This window comes from Pygoscelis adeliae, unplaced genomic scaffold (genome assembly GCF_000699105.1).
Source record: "Pygoscelis adeliae isolate BGI_AS28 unplaced genomic scaffold, ASM69910v1 Scaffold78, whole genome shotgun sequence".
In the NCBI taxonomy this organism is placed as follows: domain Eukaryota; kingdom Metazoa; phylum Chordata; class Aves; order Sphenisciformes; family Spheniscidae; genus Pygoscelis; species Pygoscelis adeliae.
Window position 1 is genome coordinate 2475677 of NW_008825409.1, and position 26411 is coordinate 2502087.

General features: G+C 36.8%; 1 protein-coding gene across 1 annotated transcript in view; it reads left to right on the top strand.

Annotated features, from left to right (window-relative positions):
- GALNT1 (polypeptide N-acetylgalactosaminyltransferase 1) overlaps positions 1-26411 on the top strand; it is a 66885-nt gene that overhangs the window by 20927 nt on the left and 19547 nt on the right. Inside the window, exons 3-4 of the mRNA XM_009330444.1 lie at positions 6627-6801; positions 20814-20980. Of these exons, the coding sequence (XP_009328719.1) occupies positions 6627-6801; positions 20814-20980 (342 nt within the window). The remainder of the gene's footprint in view (positions 1-6626; positions 6802-20813; positions 20981-26411) is intronic.

Below are 26411 nucleotides of genomic sequence, written 5' to 3' on the forward strand. Positions count from 1 at the left end.
AACCAACAACCAACCTTACTTCTTCCCCTGCCCCCGCAAAAAAAACAAAACAAAAAACTAAGCCAAAATTTGGCCAGTGACTACAGCAGTAAGGGACAGTGAATGTTGCAATGAAAATAAATTTATGAAAATAGATAGAATAAACCTGGCTGTGAAAGTGACAAATATGAGGGGGGTGGGTGTGAGTGTGTATATACACACATATGCACATGCTTATGTATGTAACCTCTTCTTTGAAGTGAGAGCTGTGTTATTCAATACTAAAGCTCTTCAGATAAGCTTTCTGTTTTGTTACTGCCATCTTAGTTTTTGGGTACCGGTTAGATGAGCTGAGTGTAGTTTTTTGAAAGCCAGTACCATTCCTGTTGCTGGCTTTTGTTTTAGGGAGGTCATCATAGTTGATCACATGGGAAAAAGGGTTGGTGCAGGGAGAATTCACCCCTGCAGCGTCTCAGCACAGGCATTTAGAACTGCAGGCAGCTGCTGCCTCCAGTTTGTTTGTGAAACATCTAGTTTTGTGGTATGGTGCCTCTCCCACTGGAAAGGCTGTGTCTGTATGTTTCACTGCTGCTATAGGAAACTTACGCAGTGACGCTCAATGTGAAGTCTGATCAGCCAACTGTACTCAAGATTTAATTAATGCTTTCCATCACAAAAAACTTTTTCACCTGTTGGCATTTGGTATGGACAACTGACATCCCTGGGAAATTTTCTGAAATGTTTTGATAACAATGTTGCTCTGTTACAAAATAACACTGGGGAGATGTTTAGGAAATGTTAGTTTTGTTTTGGTTTGGTTTTTTTCTCCCCATGATGAAAACAGGCCGAGAAATCTCCACGGAGAGCAACAACGTGTAAGAATGTAGAATTTCTCTGCTTAGTACCTCTGAACTGTTGTTTCCATGACTGCATGCAAATATTTTAGAGAGATTCTGGTTCACCTGAGTGTTGCAGAAGGGATTTAAATTTTCAGTTACTTGCATTTCATCTTTTGGGTTTCTTTTTCAATAAGCAGAAAAGAAAGTGGTGAGAAAATGAATTAGGGTTATGTAGAAAGTATGTCTCTTATAGGAATTCAGTCTATTTTTTTTGTCCTGCTTTTTTTTTTTTTCCCCAGAAGTTGGGAAATCTTCTTGAGGATGAGATGATGACTGATACTGTGTTAAGGAATGGATCCACTTTTTGGATTCCCACAACGTTTTTACACGATGCTAAGCAGATAACTTATGCCAGGCTTCTTTAGAGCTGTTTTGCAAACAGGATTGTTTTTGCTCTTGGCAAACAGCAATTGAGGTCAATATATAGCAAACTTGGTTTGATATATTGATGATGTTGAAAGTTCGGATGACTTTACACATAAAGTCATTGGGGGATCCTTCAGGTGAGGGAAAATCTGCAGCTTTTAAAGATTAGTATTATGATTTTCCCTATGCAACATTGATTTTACTTAGTTAAGTACAGTCTTTATATATTCAAATATGTCCACTAGAAACCACGGTTGTAGTTGACCATGTGACACTTCCTTTTAACCTGGTTGCATGCCTGATCTTAGATAGTCTTACTTGTTCCAGTAGTTTACTGATTTGGAGTCTGTAGTGGATTTATTCCCACTCAGAATGCTGAGAATCTCCTCAGATAACATTGAGGCTGTTTTTTTCTGTGAAGCTTTTATCAAAATCTGCTTTTTTACTTCACTTCCCCCCCCCCCATTCATTTCCGTAATTGATTTAGTTTTCTTGATTCAGCATAAATTATGTAAGTGTTCTGAATTTAATAGTCTCTTTGTCCATATCACTCTAGTGTATAGCTTCTCTTTGCAATTCGTGGAAGAATTCCATGGCATTTAATGAACCTACTCAACATATGAGTAAGTTTTTCTAAAGAGTTTGTAAGTTTATTTTAGGCTGTGCTTGCTTAGTTGGAAAAATTAGTCTTTAGATATTTTAGCAGGAGCAAAGGATTTTGAGGATAATTTTTGGACAGTTCAGACTTTCATGAAGTTAGAAGGGTGTTTTCCTTAGGTTTTTAACACAGAAAATGGAGGGAGTTTCTTTTTCAGAATGAGACTTAGAGCCATGGTCTAAATTGCCTTTGGGAAAAATCTTTCTCGTTGGTATTGATGGCATAAGATACCAGCATCTTAAATCATGAGCTTCAGCTTATGTGTCTAATATTGGATTGTATGTATACCACTGTTATATTTTACAAATTGTTCAAAATAAGAAATAATAAAGGAATGTGAATGTGAATCTGTGGAAAAATCTGTGTATATGATTATGGTGAACAGTAAGATGAGTGGGATAAAGGTCTTTGTGTCCGCTATCATAGAGATTGAGGGTTGGTAGTTGAAATGATGCGAGCGTGGAGATGAGGGGACGAAAGGTGAAATGGAAAAGGGACAGGCACTTACCAGGCTGTGAGTAAGACAGCTGGGGTGGAAATGTTTGGGAAAAGAGGGCCTGGCATGGTGTCTGGGTAGTACAGGACTGGGGAATTAAAATGGTACCAGAGGGGAGGGATAGTTGGAATCTAGTGACTGTAATTGTGTGGGATGATTTGGCCATAAGCTTAAGCCTTTGCCCACCCCTTCCACCATGGTGGAAGAAGACAGTAGTAGCTTCAGGAGGTAGCCTGGGGAAGTGGGATCAGAACACCTGGCAGTGTTGATTCCAGCATCAATCCGTGGGAGCTGGGAGGGAGCCTGTGCTTGTCCTGGCTGATAGTGCTGCTCTTTTCTTCTCCCCACCATGACCACTCTAGAGAGGGGGGAGTAGGTCAGGGGAAGCTCTCTCCAGCGCTCAGCTCTCAGGTTGTCTCACCTATTCTGAGCTACCCGGCTGACCTGGACAGTGCACACCCCTTGCCCAAACTGTCACAGCTGTTCTTTTTATTGGCACATCTTCTGCGTGGTGATTCCCTTTTTGTAATTACTGGTGGTTCATCAGTCAAATTCACAAAGAGTAATAGCTGATGATGGAGGGCTGTTGCTGTAAGTTTAAAGATTGTTATGAGTTGGAAAGAAAATCACTGAACCTTAGTAAGCATCATCTATGTTATGTAGTAGTCTTTTCCAAACCTGAAATTCATAGGATATCTAGTTGAGCACTGTTGTTTCCAGTTGGGGATTTGGCATTGCACTTTAGGTATCACAGCCTGGAATAGAAGTTACTGATAAGTGTAATCAAGTTCTGGACTTAAAGAAAGGGCTCAAGCCGTTCTGTAACAATACAAAAAGGGACTATTCCTGTAAACAAAAAACGCCCAGGTAATACTGTGGTTTTACTAATAAAGATTTTTTTTGTGTAGCTCTGTCTTATTTCTGTAAGAATCCTGTATGTCAGCTCTGAGGTCTTGACTTAAATGAAGATCAAATGAGTCCTTCCTTACCCCCAGTTACAGGCTTCTTAAAGGCATGACTGCAAAGGAACTTCCAGCTTTGTCACTTGATGCAGTTTCTAAATAAACTTCCAAACTCATGCTTTTTCCCTTTTTTCCTCTCAAGGGGCATTCCACTTGTGTAATGATTAGAAGCCCTGGAAAAAAAAAAAAAGAAAAAGAAAAAAAAAATCTTTCAGACCTAGGATTGGTATTGCAAGAGTCTTGTGATCTCAGCTACTTGCTATTTACAATCGTTTCTTGGGGCAATGACAAATTTAAACTAGGGCCAGTCATTTTTGTCAAGTGCCAATCAAGGTCTTGTGTTCTGAATTTTGAGCTCTTTGGTAAAGATGGAATATCTGAGTTGTGACTTGGTTCTGAATATTCTTATCTGCATAAAAAATTCTTAAGAAGAAAAGTGAGCAGGTTCAAGATATAAACCACAGATTTAATATTTGAAAATAGGAACTGTTCATCATAAATCAGTCATAAATCAGGGGTGTGTGTAAGAGACAAAACATCTCTGAACTTGTACCTGTCAAAACAGCTTTCCTGTAATTGTGGTGGTTCCTCCAAAGGTGACTGGACTTGGCGTTTTGGTCAGTTTACCATTATTGTGGCCCCTAAAGACATGTCAGAGAAGAATCCATCCCTCTTTCTGGCTTTAGATGGTCTTAGATTTTGAAGTACCTGTTTTTCACAGGCATATTGCCTTGTTAAAAGGAATTTGTAGTCCATAGTCCATAAAGAGTTCCCGACTTCTAATGAAGATCTGGAAAAGATCCAGCCCTCTTTGAAACTAATGTTTTACTGATACAAATGAGAAATGTCTGGAAAAACATTACTACATTTCCCATTGGATCAGGTGATGATTAAGTCATTCATTTAGCTCTGAAACTTGTAGCTCTAAACTAAATTACTGTTTGTTAGAAGTATGTCATCAGTACATGTCTACAGTCCTTCAAAGGAAATATTTTTTTCATAGTTAACTGACAAAAGAGCACTGCAGTTTGAATTTTTAACAACGTGTATTAGTCATTTTGGGAGAATGTTGTTGGTTTGTGTTTGTATGAAAACTACATGCTTTTGTGGGAAAACAGATTACTGTAAATGCAGAAACCTGAGAGAAGGTTAACTCTTCTTGGAAAGTCATCTCTGTGCTTGCACACCAAGCTTGCCCGTCTTTGCATTTAGTGAGGTCCATAAAATATCTGTGGATCTAGTTAGCTGTTGCTGGATTTTTCTGCAGGAGAAGGGAGTACTTTATTTAGGTAAAATGTATAATCAAGTAGTATATATTTGCTATTGAAATTTTAAAATTTGCTGATGAATTTGAGGAATTTGTACACCTGAATCCAACTCACTGATGTGCTAAACTAGCATCTAACAGCAAGATCTACAAATGTGAAAGATGAGTTTTCAGTTAATTTAGCTATTCAGTTTAAATGGTTTAGTCAAAGTTAAACAACTGGAAGTACAAATGAAACAGGAAATTATTTTTTCTTCTAAATAACAAATATGGTAGGATAAGACATTCACTCTTGAGAATGCTGAAAAACCTGGTGAATAATTGTTTTTTTAACATCTAACTATATTCTGATAGCTTTTTTTAAATCATTTTAGGTATGTTGAACACTCATCATTTAATCATTTTCTGTCCAAGTGAACCTACATACTAATTGTTATACACTTAATAAAAATAGTTATGATAGCCTACGTAATAAAGCCAAGCTGAATAGATAAAATTAAGCCCAAATAATTGCCTTATTGTATACTATAATTTTATGTTGATTACCCCCCAAAAGGCACAAATTCTTATTTAAAAAGTTATGCAATTGCAAATCAGCAAGTTTTGATGCATGTTCAACCGTACTTTCTTAGGAGGCAAAGATGCAAAGCCAACTGCTTGCTCATTTTAGCCCATGGTTAAAACAAGCGCCTAAATCCGTCTGCTCAGGATCTGCTTGGACATACTGATTCTATCAGTTTTTAGTGTATGAGTGGCTGGCTGGTAACTTCTAGTATTATATAGCTCAGCTTGCAGTCAAGGGGAATTTGGTAAAAAGAAAGCATCTCTATGGTGGGAGGATTTTCTCTGCTAAATGTTACTGCGTTAATGCAACTAGTGCAGTTGCTTCAGGTACTTGAAAATGAAAGTTTCTCAAGGAACACATTGTGCTCGTAACTAATTAATGCCAAATGCAAACTAGCAAAATGTTTCACTTATTAGTAAGCATATGTTTTAAGTCTCAGTGTTTCAGCAAGGATGGAAGGCTTGGGCTTTTTTTATAAATTTTATTTTTATTCTTTACATGGCTATTTGCTCTTGGCATAAGCTTTAATTACATTGCTGTCTGAGATGCAAATTAAAGATAATTTGAAGCTGGGCTTACTACTGAGTGCTTTGGTGCCTTTATTTTAAAATACTTCTGTTCCTCTGTTTAGATCTTAAATTACTATTTTTTATTAAAATTTGTACTGAATTGGTAAAGTAGTAATATTTCAAATTCAATATTCAAGCATTTAAAACAGTTCAGGAGAAAAGTAAATGGGTATTTGTAAAGAAAATGTAATGTAAGTTTTTTTAATGTTTTGGTTTTTCACTTATTTTGTTTAAAAGAATAATTCAAGTGTCTGCATTGCTTTTCCTCCTCCCTCTCTCCCTCATCAGTTTAATCAGATAGTTGATATTTAAGATTTCTTTGGTTTAAACATGTGAAGTGTTACTGTTTCTGTTTCGAGTACTACCGTTAAACTCCAAAACGTAATTACGTTGACTAAAAATAACGTTAGTAAAGCCAAGAGAAATTATTTCTAAACTGTGAATGCCAATGTCATTCTATCAAAATAAAAATGTGGAAATAAATGTAAAGTTACAATTTTACTTTAGTTTAATCTTTACTAAAACCCCTGTTTTCAGGGATTCAACTTTTCCTGAAAAGCTTGTGTGTGCAAGAACAATCTGGGATATAAATGTCTGTTGTTCCAGAACTTTAACAGTAAAGTCAATTAGGACATGATGATGGATAGATATAAACCCTTACTGTTTTTTCAAATGAATTGTGGTGTCTAAGAATAGCATTTAACTACTTCTGTTAAACTCCCAAATATGAAGATTTGTTTTCATTTCCAAAACTTGGTGGGTTTAGAACTCTGTTTTAAACAGGAACACTTCTACAGTGTAAAATAAAGTATAAACAAACAAAAGCAAGCATAAAAGTAGTTACCAATGTTTTATTTATTCTTAGTTCCAGAACCCGTACAAAAACCACATGAAGGACCTGGAGAGATGGGGAAGCCTGTGGTCATTCCGAAAGAGGAGCAAGAAAAAATGAAAGAAATGTTTAAAATAAATCAATTTAATTTAATGGCAAGTGAAATGATTGCACTCAACAGATCTTTACCTGATGTCAGGTTAGAAGGGTAAGTGCCTTATGTTGTATTAAAAAATGTACTCAAATGAAGAATGTGTAAAGAGTGATCCAAAACAGGAGTTCAGTTCTGTAAGATATTACTGTTGAAGTGAAAAGTAGGATTTCTTGTATATATGGTACTTATTTGCAAAATAAGATTGAACAGCAGAAACCAGTTTTCTTCAGCGTTATTTAACTTTGAATCTGATTACAAGCATGAAGCCTGTTCGGGGAATAGAAATTAATTTGGCTGAAGGAAAACAAAGTTAACTTAAGACTTGGCATTTCAGGAAAAAATTACTGATTTAAAAAATTCATGCTCTGCTTGTAAAGAGGCAGACTAAAATTCTGCATTATATGAAATAGAAAAGATTTGATGATGAGAAAGAAATAATTTAAAAATTTCTTACCTAATGAAATGTGCAAAGCCTCATTTAGGTTGCATTATAATGTTTTCTAATATCCATCTGGTTTGTTTTGATCTTGCCTCTGAAATATTGATCCTTTAAGAGCTATTTGAGTCATAAATAATTTAAAAGAAAATTGTAGCCTTGTTTTAAATAAAACTAAGATTGCTTTACTCTCCTGGGGATACTCTGGCAGGGTAGCTGATGACTCCCCCCACCCCTCTTGCTTATGAAAGGGACTCTCAAGTTAAAGCCCATGAAACAAGATTTTCCCAATCAATTATCTGCATTCTCTTGCAAGAATCAGATGCTATAGAAACCCCATTTCTTTAGAAGCTCTGCTGTTGCTTCTTTATACACAAGGCCTAGCTGCTGGATTCATTTGTTTTCATTTCCTACCTCAGAAGATAGTATTAGAAGAATGAGATGAAGCTCTGACCGCTTTTCATTTTTAATGAGTGACAAAGAGCTGGTTTGTAGGTACCTTCCTCTTTTGTAATGAATGTGATTCTGTGTAGCGTGTGACTTCCTGGTAGTGCTGGTGTTCTTAATAACGGAGCCATATATTTTTCAAAATATGGTTTCATAAGTTTGAATTAACGTAACTTTTCAACTGATTTTCAGACATGTTATTAGTCAGATTTTATGGTCACTACTTGCCGGTTTCTCAGTACAGTGGAAGAATGCAAATCATGAACTTGCAGGGTTTTCTTTCAAAAGTTACAGGTTTTGTTTGGGGGGGGGGGGGGTGTTTATATCCTTTTCTCTCATGTTACTGCTCTGATCGTGGTTGTAACTTGGCAATGGGATCTCTTGGCATTCATGCAGATTCATATGTAGTATCTGCCCCTTTTATCACACTCTCTGTAGGATAAGAAATTGCTTTACTGTAAAGTGGTGACTTCCATGGGTTAAGCGCTTGTAGTTAGCATTCTCAAATTGTTTTAGCTGCAAGGAAAATCATAAGTTTCATTGGAGATTTTTGTCAAAGCTGGGATGCTAATTTGGGGTGATTTCTGTATGTTGTTCTGGAAGAGCTGAATGGAAGGAATTAACAAAACTTTGGGGAAATTATAGTTACAACAGTTGGTTATTTGGAAGGTAAACATGAGTAATTTTTCATTATGACTCTGGAAGTATGGAAGAAACTAAATAACATCATCTGTTTATCAGCATTCATATTGGAAAACTTGCATGTATATATTCTATCATTTTTATGGTTTAAGTACAAAGACAAGAAAATAAATTTGTGGATCTAAAAAGTTGACTTAATTGTAAGCTTTGTGAAGTCTAGACTTTGAATTAACCAAAAATGGGAAGAGAAATTGTTCTAAACTATTAAAAATTTATTACCTAAGCATCACTCAAGCTTTTGCAGACAAATCACAATTTTAAAATCAAGTTGAGCTATAGGAATTTTTTGTCTTGCACACTTGGCTATCCTCTTCAGTTACTGTGTTTCACATTATAAATTTAGTAATGTTGCATTTGTTTCTCTTCCATTTGTATGGACACAAATACTGTCACTCTACTATGTGTGTGAAAGTGGAATCCTAGAATAAAATTTTAGGTAAGATCTCAGGGCAGAGTTGGATTTTCTGTTTTTGTAAATTGCTGCCAACAATTTTAACATTTATTTGCTGTGTGCATTTTTAGTAGATTTTGAGAGAAAAATGGTCCCCAAAAAGCTCCTCCTTTTGTCGTCTTTTCAGTATGTACTCTATAAGGTCACGCTAATTAAGAAGTTGGGGAGTGTGTTAACATTTCCCCAGCAAATTTGAGAACACTACTGTGTTTACAATGCAAGCGTATCTTAATCTGGACGTGTGGATTAATATTACTTTCCAAGAACACTGTAGCCATTTTCAGAATTGTGAAAAGTATAAATATGCTCCGGTGTTGTATGTATGTCTTATGAAAGTATTTATCTGATTAGTCAAAATACTCACATGGTCAGAAACACTTTCTGTCTGCTGCGTTAGTAGAGTTGCTTCTGTTATAACTTGTTCTATCTATATCCCTGCTAATATGGAAATAGTTTGGGGAGAAGCAGAATAGGTAATTTCTAATCATTCCTTACCACATTTATAAGCTTACAGCACAGCTGCCAGTAGCACTTTCAATCAAGGTTTCGAAAAAGCGGGATATGTTCAAAGGCACGCTTTGCTGTTCAACCATGTCATTTTCTTCTTCGCAGGTTTTGTGGGTTGCTTTGTTTAATGTGGTGTGGGGGGAAGTTGTGACTATTTCAAGTCCTATAATTCTGCGGTATGTCAGTTCTTCCGAAGTACCGAAGTCTGTAAAGTTTTCCCTGATGGTTAATCATTCAAAAGCTGGTGGAATTAAGTGTGCCAGGACCAATTTGCCACATGTGTTTAATGGAGATGGTGTAACCTGGCAGCTGGAGAGCAACTTTGGAAGTAGTCTACATTATCCTTCGCATTAATTTCTGGTTCTGCCAAAACCCCCATCACCTGTGCGAAGGCAAGCACGTTTGTGTACCTGCTCGGTCCCCGAGGCAGCGTATACTTTCATGGGTTACGTGTTCTGTCTCACACGTCTGCCTCTGGGTGCTCATAGGTTAATCTCTACAGATGACCCACTCAGGGCATCATGTCTATGTTTTGGCCAAGAAATTTTGCTTCTGTACTAAAAGAACAAAAATGTGAGCTGTCTTAATAACTTCTAGGCACTTCTCCAGCTCAGGGAACTCCTTGGTATGAGATGCCTACAGCAGTTGAAATCTGTGTTCTGCTGAGCTGTGCCGTATTTAACGGGTTTATATTTATTTTTATTATTTGGCACAAAATTACTGAGGCACATAGACGCCTTTAAAATCATTGACATGTGCCTCAGTTGCTAGTCATTTTGTGTCTACAAGCAGGAACATTATTCTACTTATTCTTCTCGTTGTCCCAACTAAATGATTTGCTTAAAAGAAAAAACTAAACCAGAAGTAATTTTCTTAGCCTGGATACTTCCCCGAATCTGGTCTGGGGCATGTTGGTGTAACTAACTAATATAATTGACGGTGCCACAACCTCTGGAGGGATATTGCGGGGGAACACGCAGGTGGGGATAGCAGATTGGTTTTAAGTTGTTAATCGAATAATTCTTGTAAGCATGTCTTATTCTGGTCTGTGAATCAGTCATCAAAGTGGGAGTTGATTCACAGTTGCCAGGAAAATATGCAGCTGTGGGCTTGACATGACGGCAAAGAGTAAAAGATGGGTGCTTAGGAACACCAGAGTCTTGCCTTGATTTTGCTGAAGATGAGGGAGGCAATGAATAAAATAGGTATCAATGACTAAAATAGGTGTTCAGCTGTGCCTGTGTGTCTTAGACCGATATTCAGGCTGGAAAGTGGTGTGGTTAAATGCATGAAATTTGCATGTGTTGTATGACTTGGTTTTGCTCTCAGTGCTGTTTGAGGTGACTTGGAAGCTGCTTTATAAAATGAAGAATGAGTACTGTGTTCTAAGGCTGAGCTTTCCAGGCTGTAGTCATTATTTAATAAATTGTGGAATGTATAAAACATTTAAGGAGACATTTGGGTCCCTGGTGTGAGAGTTTAAACCCAGTTCTGACTTTTTTACGCTAGAGAAGAGCATCTTAAAACACTCTTCCAGGCACAAGTGGTCAAGGCTGGAAACGATGGAGGCATAGCTGGGACAGAATAATGTCATTCGTGTAAGCTCTGGTCTTGACTGGAGCTTATGATGCAGCACTAGGAGGGTGTCATATTTTGCAAGTTGAGATTTCTTGGAAAGGTGATGGACTTCCCCAAGCAGACCTGCAGCAAGGAGGAGTGTGGATAGCTTTGAGATACCTTAGCAACCCTTTCTCCAAGGCTGCAGGTTCTGTAGAACTTGGTATAAGAGATCTTCCTTGTCATTTTGTTCTTTTGTATAATTTTGCCAGAATTAAGGGTATCGGACATCTTATTATACCTCATTTAGTTCTGCATAACATTTGGGATCTTTTAACTATCCTTTTCTCAAACTGTCTGTATTCAGGAAGTAGGTATGTTGGGTTTTGAGTGGTATAGATAGTGTTAGGGTATAATCAGAATTTTTAGCCAGATGGCCCTACATATTTGAGTGAACTGGGTCTAAATTCATACAAACTCATACAATCTATGACTTCAGCCACTTAATAGAAAAATAATATGCAGATCTCTAAGACCTTAATGTTTAACTAGTACAGTAATGTGGTCAGTTTAAGTTATAATTGAAGGCTTTTTTGCTGAATCAAACTGCCTTGCTCAGTTCCTGCTGCCAAGCTTACTTTCACAATCGGGAGGAAGTAGACAATTTTTTTTTTCTGGTGTTAAAAGCCATTCTTCTAAGTCTTAACTTACATGAATGTTGTGGAGTTTATAGCAATTATACTGGGCTCCTTCCTAAGTCCTTCATATGACTAATTCTGTCATCTCTTTGCTTAGAAAGAACCGTATTTACATTTAGGCACTGTTAATTATATGATACAATATAATGATTTTCAGTTGTGGGACTGCAATCTGGTTTTCATACGTGTGCTTTAAAAAAGTATTGTTGACTTTAAGCCTGAAATATACATGTGAGAATACACTGGCATTTGGATTTTTAACTTCTCAAAACAAATTGATTTGTTGTATACTTTCAAGGTACTACAGTCAAATCGTATTATGACACATTCATAAAACTTACACAATCCCTGTGTGAGGAAAATAGTTTCAGTAAACCTATTCATGGTAAAACTAGTAAAGGCACACATGCAAGAGCACGCTCTTGGAACTCAAATGTGTGACACTTTATGGGTTTTTTAAATGGCAGCACTTGAAATACATCTGTGAGGCTTGTGAAAGTGTGCTCTCTTTGCTTTTAATTATTTTAATTCAGGAGAAGAGCTAAGGGGGTAGTTTTATACTACATATAATCTGGTGTAAATGTGGACTGCAGCCAAAAGGAGTCTTCTCACTGCTTCTGTTGATACTGATCTGATGATTGTGTGGCCTTGGCATTCACTGACTGGATGGAGGATTGCACACCAAAAAGGGGAAAAAATTATATTTTGCCAAATCAGCAAACTGAAGCAACACACCCAGCAGCTGTATGATTACCAGATCTGATGCAAAGAAGGGGATGGGCCAAAACTGTAATGGTGAAAAGTGAGATTATTGCTTTTGGCAGCAGCCCACAGTTGCACCGGATTAGGTGGAACATGGGGGGAAAAAACCCTTTCTTACAGAAAGTGTGTATTAAAATCCTCATAAGGTCTTGGGGATTTAAATAGCTCCATAAATTGTGATATGCTTTGTGAACTTCTGGTATTCATTTAACTCAGGTCATAGTGATGTAAAAGATGATAAAAAAGAGCAAAGTTGTCAACATAGGTGGTGGAAGACTTCAGAAGTTTATTCAATGTTTTGTTACAAGCTAGAAATCCAGGCTGTTATCTAACCTGGCATCTGTAAAGGAAATCTGCTGATCTGATGACCAGCAATGTAACTTTCAGCAATGTCACGCTGGAAGTCTGAAAGCCTGGAGGTATTAAAGACTTTACAATTCTTTCAAGCAGGAATACTTTTTCATCTGGCTTTTGTGGTGAATATAGCTTGTTACTGGCCCACTGTAGAATCAACATTTGGAAATATTCTTGTTCATGCTGACTTAATTGAGTTAGCTGGAAGACATTACCTATAAATCTTTTTCCTAGAGAAAGTTTAGAGGGAAAAAAATTAACTTTAAAAATGAGCTTGCTTCCTGTAAACTTTAAAAAAAATATAGAGAGAGACATATATATGCACATGTATATATGCAACTTATATACATGTGTGTGTCTGTATATATACACAAACACTTGGCAATCTCATTCTTAGTTATGAGTGTCTTCCATTTTGGACGAGCAGCCATATCCTGAACTTTATTCAAATTGATAGGTCAAGTGTGGAAAATAATTTGGCTAGAGAACTTAAGGTTCAATTTCAGCCTTTGAGGACAGAATTGTTTTTGCTTCTGTCAAGAGATGCTTTCCTGTGATCATTTTCAGGATAAGGAAATAGTCAATTGCAGCTAATTATTTTTGTGAAATTCTGCTTGAATTCTGTAACCACAATGGTTTTAAGGACCATTTTGGATTTTGTTTCCAGGGTCTAAAGAAGATTTCTACTTGACTCATGAGATAATGCGACCTTTCTTATATCCAAATCTTTGAGATCAGAAGAAAGGAAAATTTCATACTCTTGATGGCAGGTAAATTATGTAATACTGTTGAAGGCAGACATTAAGCAGGCTGGATGGAAATGTTTAAATAACAATAAGGGATTTGCCTGCATTCAGGTCACCTATTCAGAAAGATTAATTGGAGTTGTGATAGGAATTCTAGAAATGAAGACCTCTTTCTAAACTGAATTGTTCTGATTCGATTGGAAGAAGCACCTTCAGGGGTAGCATGAAGTTTTGTTGCAAGCTTATCTGCAGTGCTTTCTCTTTGTGTGGCCACAAGTTAAAACTGTGGTTGTATGCAAAGTCTGTGCGTTAAAAAGTGGTTTGGCATGTTACAACATTCAGTGATTCCATCTTTCTCAGAAGTATTGCTTTTAGCCCTTTTAGCCATGTTGTTTCTGTGTGAAAATTAGATCTTTATCCAGCTTGATTGTCTTCAATTTGAGGGCTTGGGGTATTCTTAAAATTCAGGTCAGGAGCAGATTTATTAACATCCTCATTCATAATGATATCATGAGGCTGCTGCTCGTATCCAGGAAAGACTAAGTCAGTGTTTACCAGAAACACACCACTTGACTTGAGTGCTGGTGGTTCTTGCTGTAGTGTTTTGACACTTTCTCTGCCACCCCTGCTACAGGGCGTTCTCCTCTGATGGAAATGTAGGTCAGTCTCAGCAGCTTCAGGATGACTCTGAGTCTTATTTCAAAACTGTTTTCATCCATGACTTGAGTAGAGACGAGTTTTCGCATTGGGCATAGCTGTGCCTCTGCTTTATTACATTAAGTTTACTGCAGACAGTAACTTTTGACAAATGGACAGGTAAACAACAGAGTACTGGCATTTTATGGCACTGCAGCGATATTCATCAGATATCAGTCATTAAAGCCTGAGGTTTCATGAGAGGAGTTCAGATCTTCTGTTCTTCTTCTCTGTCGATCTGGAATTAACTTTGGTAACCTCAATAGAAAATAAACGTGTGTTTTCAAGTCTAAGGATACTGATGCTTACTTCCAGGGGTTCCAATATATTTTAATACTGAAGAGTATGCTGATTGTACTGCATCAGTAATATTAAACAAATTTATTACAGAGGCTGTGCTGTGTAGCATTTCCTCAAAACTTCAGCTCTAATGTGATTTTCAGCGAGACTTGGATTATTCCTTTGTCAAATTCAAAGTTCTGGGATGCAGTTTATTTATAATTGCAGCTTTTATTTATAACTGTTGTTTGTAGGATGCAAGATAAAAGATTGTACTAAATTTATAAGATGACTAAATATGTTTCCTCCCCTGCCCCAATCTATTGCTAGTACAGCTTTCAAAAATGCATTGGCACTGCATTATCATACTGCACACGCGAGCTCCGTTCTGAGCTCTACTGGGATTTCCCAGCTGATCTGTTTAGTGCACAGGAGACACTTCTGTTTGCATTCCATCTCTGTCCTTTATCAGAGTGCTCTGGGTTGTGTGCACTGGGCTAGAAAACAAGGATTGCATACATGTTTTACTGCTGTTAATGTTTGTGAGCCACTGCAAATTACTGGTCATGCCTTGTTCCTATGAAAGGCTGGTGGAATTTGGGAATAAAATTGATATCAGGTATAGCAAATGCGGCTAAGGTAGTGTCTAAGTCTGTTGATTTTTGTGTTCAGGTAAGCATGAGTGGCCTCGTTTTGAAAATTTCGTATTTTGAAAAAAAATATTTGTCCTCTCATGGCTCCTCTCTGGAGAATAACCTGTTGGCAGCATCGGAAAAGGTAGAGATCTGCCCTGTAGTATTTAGAAATTTAGCATCTATTTCTAATGCAGAATATAAGTATGACATCACCTTTCTAGAAAATGACCTAAATATTTTTTTCATGTTTTGCCTCAGTGAATGAGGTTTTCCTCATTGTCTCTCATTGCATAAACATTATGGTAGTGTATAGTTGATTTCCTACAAGACCTCTACCTTGTTTCTAGCTTTTTTGGGGGTGTGATTCTTTAGCCTATGAAACAGAAGTATGTAAGAGCTATCAGGATATTAAATCCCGTTTTATTACATTACTTTCAGAAATGATTTAGCATGGCTTTGAAGGGTGTGCAAATAGATCACTACTAACATTATAAATATTTGGCTTTCAAGATATGACAATATTACACATGTAGCACTCAATCTTGGGTTTTAGGAATAATTTGTAAGTAAATCGATCCATGAATACAATTTCATAGTATTGATAAAATGCCAAGAGCTATTCTGTAATAAGAAGGCTGCACAGTTGCATTTTTTTTTAAGGTAATATTTGAAGTGTTTGTGAAAGTACCAACAGTAGACTGAAAGAGGTGATATTAGGATAGCGAGGCGGTGTCCCGACTTCTGGGCGCCTCTGCGTCTCTGGTGCTGATGGTTAGAGTGGGTAAGCCTTGTTGATCTCAGAGTTGGGCACTGAGCAGAGCAAATAGGTATCAGAAGAATTTCACCTTCTAAGGAGTGCAAATGAAGGACCTTTTAAGATCGCCTAGTAGACTGCTTCTGTCCCTACAGTGGTTAAGTAAGTTTTTCTCATTCCTTTGCTGGCATGAGAGAAGAGAGAGGCTTCCAGTTCTGCCAGATGTGAAGGAGGGTTGAGAATATATGGTTGTGCTGACATAGGAAGCGCAAGATGAAGACTTGTCTTCTTTTCTTGCAAGATTGTGCTGAAGCAGCATTTAAACTCAGATTTAACAGCTTAATTTTATTTGGACAGAATTGCCTTACTTAATGTCTCTTCTAGGTTATTTTTGTAATGTTTCCTGGGGACTATTTGTACCCTGGGCTGAAAGAGAAAAGAGGAAAGCATTCAGAGGCTCTTTAGGTGCATTTGAAGTAGCATCAGGTAGTTTTCAAGTGGCTATACATAATACATTTAATAAAATTCTCCTTGAGATTTTTTTCTCTAAACATCTCCCTACCTAAAATGTGCAGAGCTTCTATATAAGATTCAATTAACATCTTCACAAAAAGTCACGATAAGGGAGAAGCATAACACAACTCAGAGTTGCTTTTGGCCTTCCATTTTAAAAACTTTTGAAATGGATTTAAAACATTGAAATCAGGCTACAGGGTGTCAGGGACAACAACTTGTATTTATTTTGCTCTCACTGTTCTTATTTAGCAATGTTATACCCACGTATGCTAGGATATGTCCTCCTTCCTTCGCTTATAGTCCATTAAACTTAAATTCAGGTTATGAAGGATTTGGACCTGTTACACTGTCTTGTGCTCTTGAGAGATAAGGGAGATATGGGCCTATGAGTAACCATGTAGTTATAAGGGACCAGATCAAAGTATTTTGAATAGATGGTGCAAAATTGCAAAAAGGTGAAATTCTGGGAAGAATGTGTCTGAGCATCTTACAGAGGTCAGAGCAGAGTCATGTCTGTAAAACAACTTTTAAAAGTATAGCTTGTAAACTTTTTTTTTTTTCTGAAATCTGATTTTGATGGGCATTAAAGATTTTGGATAACTTTAATCATACATATTCTTCACAGAATTTCACCTTTTTGCAATTTTGCACCTTCTATTCAAAATACTTTGGCCTGGTCCCTTATAACTACATGGTTACTCATAGGCTCCTTTGTAAAACGACTTTTAAAAGTATAGCTTGTAAACTTAATTTTTTTCTGAAATCTGATTTTGATGGGACATTAAAGATTTTGGATAACTTTAATTTTATTTCCTAATTAATTTTCCATTTTATTTCCTAATTACACGAAAGCAAGAAATGAAATATTAGGGGAGAATACAAGGCTAATGCAGCTTAGTTGGGGATTTCAGTGCATGAGAGGGAGACTTGCTGTGAAATAAAGAACACTACCGTTTTGAGCATTGGAATGTGTACATTAAGAAATGTAGACTAATTAGGCTTTTTGTCTTGATCGTATTTTAACAATCTGGCCTATTCTTCTTCTGTGTCTTTAGGTAATAGGGCAGTAAGTCTCTGCTTGCATTTAAAATGTTTGACATTTTTGGGGAGTTTCCACAATCTAAATAATATATAGAGTCACATTAGCCAAGAGTTTGCATGATGAATGGATTAAGGAAAGGATGATGCATTCCATGTGAAGCAGACATTCTCAGCTGCTGTTTGGAGTCTTCATTAAATTACTGGAGATGATATGCCTTCCTAATATTATGCACTCAATTTTAAAACGGTTTGAGGCATGATCCAACAAAAGAAACATAATGTATTAGTAGTGAATTAAAATTCAAATTGTCCTTAATTCATACCCTGTGTGTCATACCCTCATGGTTATATTCTACTACTAATGCTGCACAACTGTTGGTTGAAACTAATGCTGTATTTTAAATTTTATAGTAATCCCTTTCTGGGGTAATTTGTTTTCAAACGAAAGATAAAAAGGATTCTTAATTTAAATGTTTGTTAGTAAGGATAAAACATGAGGTTTACATAGAAGGCTAATGCTTTAATCACAGGTGTCAACTGTTCTATTTTATTTGTCTTGTGTTCTGCAGCGGTACGTTCCTGGGGGGGGGGGGGGGGGGGGGGGGGGTATGTCATTGTTTTCAAAATTAAAAACGGGGCTTTTTATTTGTATGTATTCACAAAAATTTGTACAAATATAGCTAAAAGGTGTATATATAGAAAGGCAGTTGAAAAGAGTATTAAAAATCGGATATCGTACTAATAATTCTTTCCTTTATCCTGCCTGCATCAATGAATCTTTCGAGAATAACTTCACACCAAACACTTTTTATTAAGAATAGCATTCAAAAATTTCCGAGCCAGTTTTGTTATGAAACACCCTTGTGTTACCCATGGCAGCCTTTTACATATTGGCAAACAAGCCAGTCTAGGGTCGCTCTTAAATCGTTACCCCAGAAAGGGTTGATCTCTGGGGGTGAGCATAGGCCAGTCTTGTTATGAAAGGAGCATGTTCACCTTCTGCAGGACAGGGCAGTGGAAATGCCTTGCAGGGAGATGGGTGTTCCAAAAAATTCCTGTATGCCTTCCTCTTAGTGCTAAGAAGTTCCCCTTCAAAGACGGATCTTAAGTGTTTTGATATATTTGTACTTTGGACAGTGTAATGGTTTATAAGCATGGTAGTCCCTGATCACTTGGCTGGCTTTCATTATACCAATTCATTGATTTGAGCTCAGTAAAATAAAATCTTCTGTAAAACCATAAAAAAAGGCAAGGCTGGAGATGAGAGATTTTGTATTACAATAGTAGATCCTCTGGCCACCCCAGCAAGATATTCCTGGTGAATGACACATTGCTGTTGCTTTTCACAGAGAACTGCTAAGAGGCTTCTCTCTCCTTTTTACAAATATACTGCCAAAAAGTAGAGGAACAATTGGTGGATTTGTATTGCTACTGTAGCTGAAGGTCTACAATCAGACACTTTTCTGGTCTAGGGAGCGGTGCAGCAGAAGGAATAAAACACTGAGAATTTGGTTTTAAAGTAGCAAAATAGGCTGAACAAGTGACAAACATGGGGGAAAAATTATTTGGCTTATGATTCAATTTGTCATCTAAAATTCATAGCATTTTTGTGAAAAGCCGTTTTATTTTTCAAGTTGTACCACAGAAATAACTTTATCAGTTGGCATGCTTTGCAAGTTTGTTTTATACGTGAATTAAATCAGAAAACATACGGATATATGGCTGCTTTCCCTGAACATTTTATGATGTTCACTTCATTGTGGTGAATAATTAAATTTGGCCATAATTGTGTAATAAGTAAGTGTAATATTGAAGACAGATAGTGCCTGATCCTACTGCTTCAATTCTCAGAAATGAAACATGATTCCACAGAAGCTCTTCCAGATATTTCTTCAATTGTACCTGGACTTACTGATCTTTTCTGGGATCTCGGTCCACATTGGGCCTTTGTCACCGCCTCAGAGCTGAAACGCCTACATGTTACAAGAGCTTCTCTCACTTAGAAGAGCTCTGGCTAACCAAGTTATCCAGCCAGTAAAATATTCATGCTGGGAGCCCAGTTTTGGCTGGTGTTCCTGGTGTCACCGGTTTTTCCAAAGGGGGGAAAAAAGGGTGGGGATAGATGCTGACACCATGATCCTGTATTGGCAGGTTGTTCCTTCGGTATTGTTTTTGTATGTTTAGGGTAGAGGATATGGACTACATACTTCTCAAGCCCTCAGACAGGGCCACTGCTGTTAAAGTGGTAGTCACAAATACTTGTTAGCATATTTTAATAGCATTTAGGTCAGGTTACATTAGAGTGAATTGACTCCATAATTTGGGATCTAATAAAAGCTTTTTTGTTGGAATGAAGCTCCATGGAATATGTTTCTTCTTCCGCTTCAATGTTTTCCTTGTGTTTGAGACCTGCATATATCTCTCTAGCTTTGATTCTTAAAGGATTTAGTACCATCAAATCTTATGTAAGTTTGTGTGTGGTTTTGAATATGCAGGAGGAAGATTTGTGCAGAGAACACTTAAATGTGTGTGGTTATTTTTTAGAGCAGAATTGTATTTTCAGAATTGTTAAGAGTACTTGATGTACAGTGTACTGATTTTTCTAGGAGATACTGAAAATATCACTTCTTTTAAAATAGTATTGCGGAGTGTAAAATGGTGGCTGCATGTGGGGTTACTTGGAGCGTTGTGTCATATTTTGCATAAATGTCCTCTATATGCTGTTAGGAGAGCTAAACCTGTGGTCTTCCATGCTAACTTTGGAATGTGAATATAATTCTCTTTTAATTTGATGAACTTTTATAGCACTTCCAACATGTATACAATGAGGAGGAAAAAAACCCCTCTTTGTGTAAGATAAACACATTAAATTATGAAATATACTTAACTCACCGGTATCATAGGTAGCATATATGTAGTCTTGGCTTTTTCCAAACATCAACTGTGTCCAGAATGCTTTACCTCTTTTAGTTATTATTCAGTTTTGTTCCATATATACTTTTTATTGCTTCCTAGTTTGTTTGCCATTTCTTATCTTGTGTGTCTCTCTCCCTTCCCCTCTGTCCCCATTGCGCTACTAGGGTTTCCCCGTTGCCCTCTGAGGGAATGCAGGCCTAAATTAGGGGCTTGGATTAGTGTACCTGGACATGCTACTCTTCACAAAACAGGGGTAGTGGAAATAAATAATCTGTTATCATCTCAGGGTGTTAGCGGTATGGATGTCTCTTTCATTTCTGGAATTGGTTATTGAATTGAGGTTCTTCTTTCTTAGTGGTAGGATGGAATACATAGACGTATACGTAAAAGGGTGTGTTTTAGGTAAAAACATACATCTGTGCACTGTTTGCTCCTTTGTCATACTTTGCATACAATTGAATGTGTTCATACCATGAATGTTAGTATTGATACTCAGAAATAAACCTCGGAATTGCAGTTCTAACTGAAGGCTTGACCTTTACAAATATATGCCTTATTTCTGTTTATAGGTGTAAAACGAAGGTGTATGTAGACAACCTTCCCACAACAAGTGTTGTCATTGTTTTTCACAATGAGGCTTGGAGCACACTTCTACGAACTGTTCATAGTGTGATAAACCGGTCACCACGACACATGCTGGAAGAAATCGTCCTTGTCGATGATGCCAGTGAAAGAGGTAATGATAACGTTGATGCCTTAACTTGCTTAACTTTTTACATCAAAAATTGAGACTCACTTTCTGTGAGCTTAGCTCTCCTCAGCAAAACACAGTAGCTGGGGCAGAGGAGGGCAGAGTGAGCAATGCCCATTTTGAAATACAGATGGGTCATTCTCCACTGAAAACTAGTGTAAGTTTATCTGCCTGTTTACTTTCTGTTGACAGCGTAGAGTTTGTGTTTGCCAGTGGGTTTGTCCTATTACAGCTTTCATGTTTTGCATTTAGAATTTTAACACATTCCTAAAGCTTGAGGGCATTTAATACTTGAATCACCTGGTGAATAATAGCAAAGGTAACTCTGTTCCTCACACACATCCAAATTTACTGTCAGTACCACCATTAAACTTGGTGCTCAGAGGGATTAACTTTGATTATTCAGTTCTTGGGAAGTTGAAATTCAGTGTCTATGCTGTAAGAGATTCCACTTTTTAATAACTAGTGCTCCAGATGAAAACTCTGTGCTACAGAATGAAACTTTCCATGTGTAATGAAATTAATAGACAAAACTAGAAGCTGATTTTTTTCTTAAAATAAAATAACTTTATTTAGATTTTACTCTTTCCATATTTTCTGTAAATTACAATATGGTAGAAATAAATACTATTCTAGACAATACTTGATATTTCATTGTGGTTAATAGTTGATATTTGGCTTGTTCCTTGCTTAATCTTCCTTGGTGGTATGGGTTATAAAGTATAACTTGAGGGATATTTTTATTTCTTTTGTTTGTAAATGGAGATGAGAGGGTATTACCATTTTTTCGTCTAAAACATTTCTATATTTTTATATCGAATCACCCTTTTTTCTATATTTCTACATTGAAAGTTTTCCTCTAGGACTAATAGCTGGTAGTCCACTAGGAAAAAGTCTTGGCAGCCACCAGTTGTAGGCTGTTATCTGTAACAGCAGGAATTCCCATGCTTTAGTCATGGAAGGGTTTTACACCCAGCATGCTGACATCTCTGCCTGGTGCTTCTGATTCCAGTGCTGCAAAATCCATCTTCTGCTGCTTATGGTAATTCCAACTTCAGAGTAAGATGGGTGACTGCTGTCCAAACAACAAGATCTGTCCAAACAAGATCTATGTATGAAGACAGACTCTGGATTTCAGATCATATGGTCTAAGTAGCATTATGGTGCATGGATTACAATGGTTAACAGGAGGTTTTATGATAGTAACCATTACAATGGTTAACAGGAGTTTTTGTAGCTGAAGAACTTTAGGAGTGGGTTTTTTGCACTTCATATGTAACGTGGTAGAAAGTATAATGAGTTTCTTCTTCAGGTTGTATGTGTGTATGATGCCTTAGCATATTAACTGACCTATTCCAGACTATGTAGGTCTAGAGTACAGCTGGTTGTGGAGTAGCTGAGTAGACTAAAAGATCATATCAGCTAACTGAGCTCTGACCAACCTGTTTTCCTAAGGACGCATAGCTCATGCGCTCAGGTTGTGTTTGCACTTTTATCAGTCTGTGTTCCTTTACCTCATTTGGGCACCCTCGCTTGCTTTTGCTTTCTTGCTTTAACTGCTTCAGCCAATTTCAGTGCAATTTGGAAGAAGGGACAGAGGCCTTAAGTACAGTTACGCTCTGGCAGCAAAGGAGGAATGCCCATGCAGAGGTCAACACTGCCACATAAATGTGTTCCAGATTAGATGAGAGGTGTGATTAACTTTTGCTTTTAGAAAGGCACAAGATCAAATTTTCACTGTTTTCACTTGTGGGGAATTTGTAATTGCACTCCACAATTTCTTGTAGTTTTTCAACCTTTACATAAAAATTCCAGATTTTTTGGGGTTCTAATGTGTGTGAAACTGCTCACCTCTCTTGGTGAGCAGTTCCCAGGGAACAATCTTCTTTTTAACACAGATGCTGATATTTGGATTCTAGGAGCCTATACTAGGTTATTGCACAGGTATATGCTTCCTTAATGGAACAGAGATAGTACATTTGTTTTGGTTCCTTAGCTTTTGTGCACAGACTCTTGCTAGGAAAACAAAGTTTATTGCAAGTGTGCTCTGTTTCATTTGTCAAAACGGTCCTTGGCACTAATTCAAATTGGTGACAAGTCAGTTTTCAATATGACCTAGAAATAAAGAGCAAGCTAATATTAAAATAGAGTAGACATAATATTTCCTGTGTTTTGCCTCTTCAATTTCTGTTTTAGAAAAAAATCAATTTTAACATAGCAGTAGCCATGTCCTCATTATGAAGTAGAATTATAGTCCAGTTAAAAAAGCATGTGGCTTTCTCTAGATAACTTTTCTGTTTCTGGGTTTGGATTAGGTAATAAAAGCAAGGTAACTTAATTACAGGCTGAAAGACATAGCATTTCAGATTTTTTTGGTGGTGTTATTGAGCCTGTTCCAATATTTAGTTTTGAAATCTGTGACCTTCATTTCAGATCACTGAGGCATCTTTTATTTGTAGTTATTTTCAACAATTACTGAAAGTTTTTTGTTTGTTTTATTTTCTAAAAACTTGTTATGGTTCCAGCAAGCATGCTTTTACATTAAACAAAATGGAAGGGTATGATGCCTGAAAATTTGAAGGGTTTAGCATATGCTACTTAAGCATTCTGTTTGTGTTGAACTAAAACAGCAGACTTCTCAAGAAAAAGAAAACGTTCAGCCTGAGTATTTTGAATTCTAGCACCAGAGTCAATTTAATTGGAATAAAGTAAGCATTTAGTCTGCCTGAAGCACGCTTTGTACCTGCTAGTGTCATGCTCTTAGAAGAATGAATTTGCATAATATCACGCACTTACTTACACCAAAAAGAAAAACTTTGGAGACACAAGACATATCTGTAACATTGTTCTCTAGTTACTGATCAGAAGTGCATGTTTTAAGTACTTGTCTTTGGTAACTATTTAAAAAAAAAAATAGTTAACAGGAGAAATCAGGATTAGTCAGTACTTAAAACTAGGTCAGCACTGAATGGCCAAGCATGGTAGACAGATTGCATCAGGGTAGAATACACTCACAGAAGTTAGTTATACAGATTAAAGCAATGTAACCAAAACTAAATTCCTGCCAATAATGTCTTATAAAAGTATTCACACTTCTTAAAACTGTTTGCGTGCTTATACGTGATAAATCTGTGTTTTATTGTAGTTTAATTAAAGAAAAATTTTTTGAAACTTAATTTTTCATTTATTTTCGTATAAATGTGACTCAGTAATAGAATTGGCAAAGTATTTTTCAACTTATGAACTTACTTGACTTGAACTGAATATATTTGCTTTTTTGGCTTTTAGTTCTGCAACTGCCACAGAAGATGCTCATTAAACTGTCCATAGTCCTAGGTAACATTATGCACCCTTTTGATACAGAAGTAGTTTGAAAGGAATATCCAGCAGAAAGAGTTAAATGAAACTAAAGCTATACCTCTGAAAATACATGAATTATTATTGTTCCCAAGTAGAAGTATCTGTGTTTTGTTTTTGGTTTTTTAAAATATTATTAAAACCTTGCTCTCTGAAGTGTATGAGGCAATGCTAAAAATTTTACTCAGCTGTCATCCTGGGTCACTCGTAAAGAACTGACTCTGTAATGCATAGAACTTTTCATTTGAGTGTTTAACGTAGGATTTATTATAAATATGACCAATAGGTTTTTATAGCAAATCATCTCTACAGCTTGATTCTGACATTTCTTGTAGGCCAAAATGTATTGCGTGCATTAAAAGACTATTCAAATACTCTTTTCTTTAAAGAAAAAAGCATATTACCAGTTTCTGGATGGATGACTTGCTACTTGAACTAAGGGAGCAGTTTGTGAGGGATGTGTGTTGCTCTAAGAGACAGTGCTCTGAAGGGAAAATACACTGCTTAGATTTGAGCATGTAACCCTAACTGCTGGTCACAGAGGAACACCAGAAATCTTGATGCCTGAGTTACTTTCCATGCTTTTGTAGGGATGAGACATGAAGCTTTACCTTTTTGCTTATTTTGCTGAAATTCTAGTAATATTTTAAGGGCACAGTTACTGAATGTCTGGCACAATGTTTTGTTACTGGGAATACTCCCTTCTGAAGTTTTGAACAGGGTGGTAGTTCATAAGAATATTTTTATGGACATGGTTAAACATGGGAGAAGGACTGTTCTTAACCCTATTCCCTCCATAGTGAAAACATTGCACACATCTCTGATTGTTTCTTAGAGAAAAAGATTTGAAAAGTACTTGAAAAGATAAGTTGAAATTTGAAATACTTTACAGAGAAAATATAGGTAGGACTTAAGATTTTAACATGCAATATGTTGACCGTGACTTTCTGTAGTGTAACTTTCTGTTTTATGCTAGTTCTTGAATGGCTGCAGTTGTATTATTGAAATCTTTCTCTCTTTCTCTCTTCCTCCTGGCAGAATTTTACCATTCTGTTAATGTAACTGTGCATTCAAGGACCAATGTCACAGCCCATATTCATTCACCTTTAAGTGGTTAGAACTACTTTAAAAGCTTACCGGCACTACACCTGAAATGTGCAGAGGAACATCTTGATTTGTGTGACTTGCTCATGAGATGGTTAGCATAGAGAGAAATGCCTCACTGTTTTATTCTCTTTTTGTGTATCATGGAAGCCGTATACATTAAAACTATAAACATTACCATGATACTAGTACTTTTAAATTAGTGGCTTTGGAAAGCTACACTATAAAGAGATGAGATTATATTTGCTACAGACTGGCAGCCAAATGATCTCTGTTTGTGCTCAACCCCAAAAGGCCTGCAAAATGTTCAGACATGTACACTTGGTTTGTATTAATAAACATTTATTCATTTGTGTCTCTGTTAATATGCAAAATAAGAATTGCTTTGAGTTTCTCTGAAGACAAATATTTAAGATCTATCAAACTCTTGGGCTCTTTTAGCACAGTTCAGCTTTCAAGATGTGTCAGAACTCATTTCTGTGGGTTTTAGTGACAGTCCAACAATGCACAGAAAAAAATGAGGAGGCAATTAGAACTCACCCATCTGGAGCAGTGGTAAGGAATGGTAATCACCCTCAGGGCAGCTCTGCTTCTTGAGGTTTACAAAACAGCCACTAAGAGAACATGCCATGCTTCCCCCCCGCCCCCCTGCCCCCAGTGTCATGCTTATTCTTACTATCTTATGCTAAATCCTACTACAGGCTTTGCACTGTTGTAGTACAACTCCCGTGTGCTTTGAATGTATAATCCAATATATTCCGTAGCTGTGTTATAAGACTATTTTGCCTTGTTTACAGATTTGAAATCTGCAAGTTATTGCAGAAGTCTGTTTCTGTGACTGCCAATTGCATTCTCCCTCAATTCTTTGTTCTTCCTTTGGCATCATCCATCATAGTCTAATTTTTCATGATGGACAAAAACTCTGCCTGGCAATGGGAAATTTGTTAATTTGGCA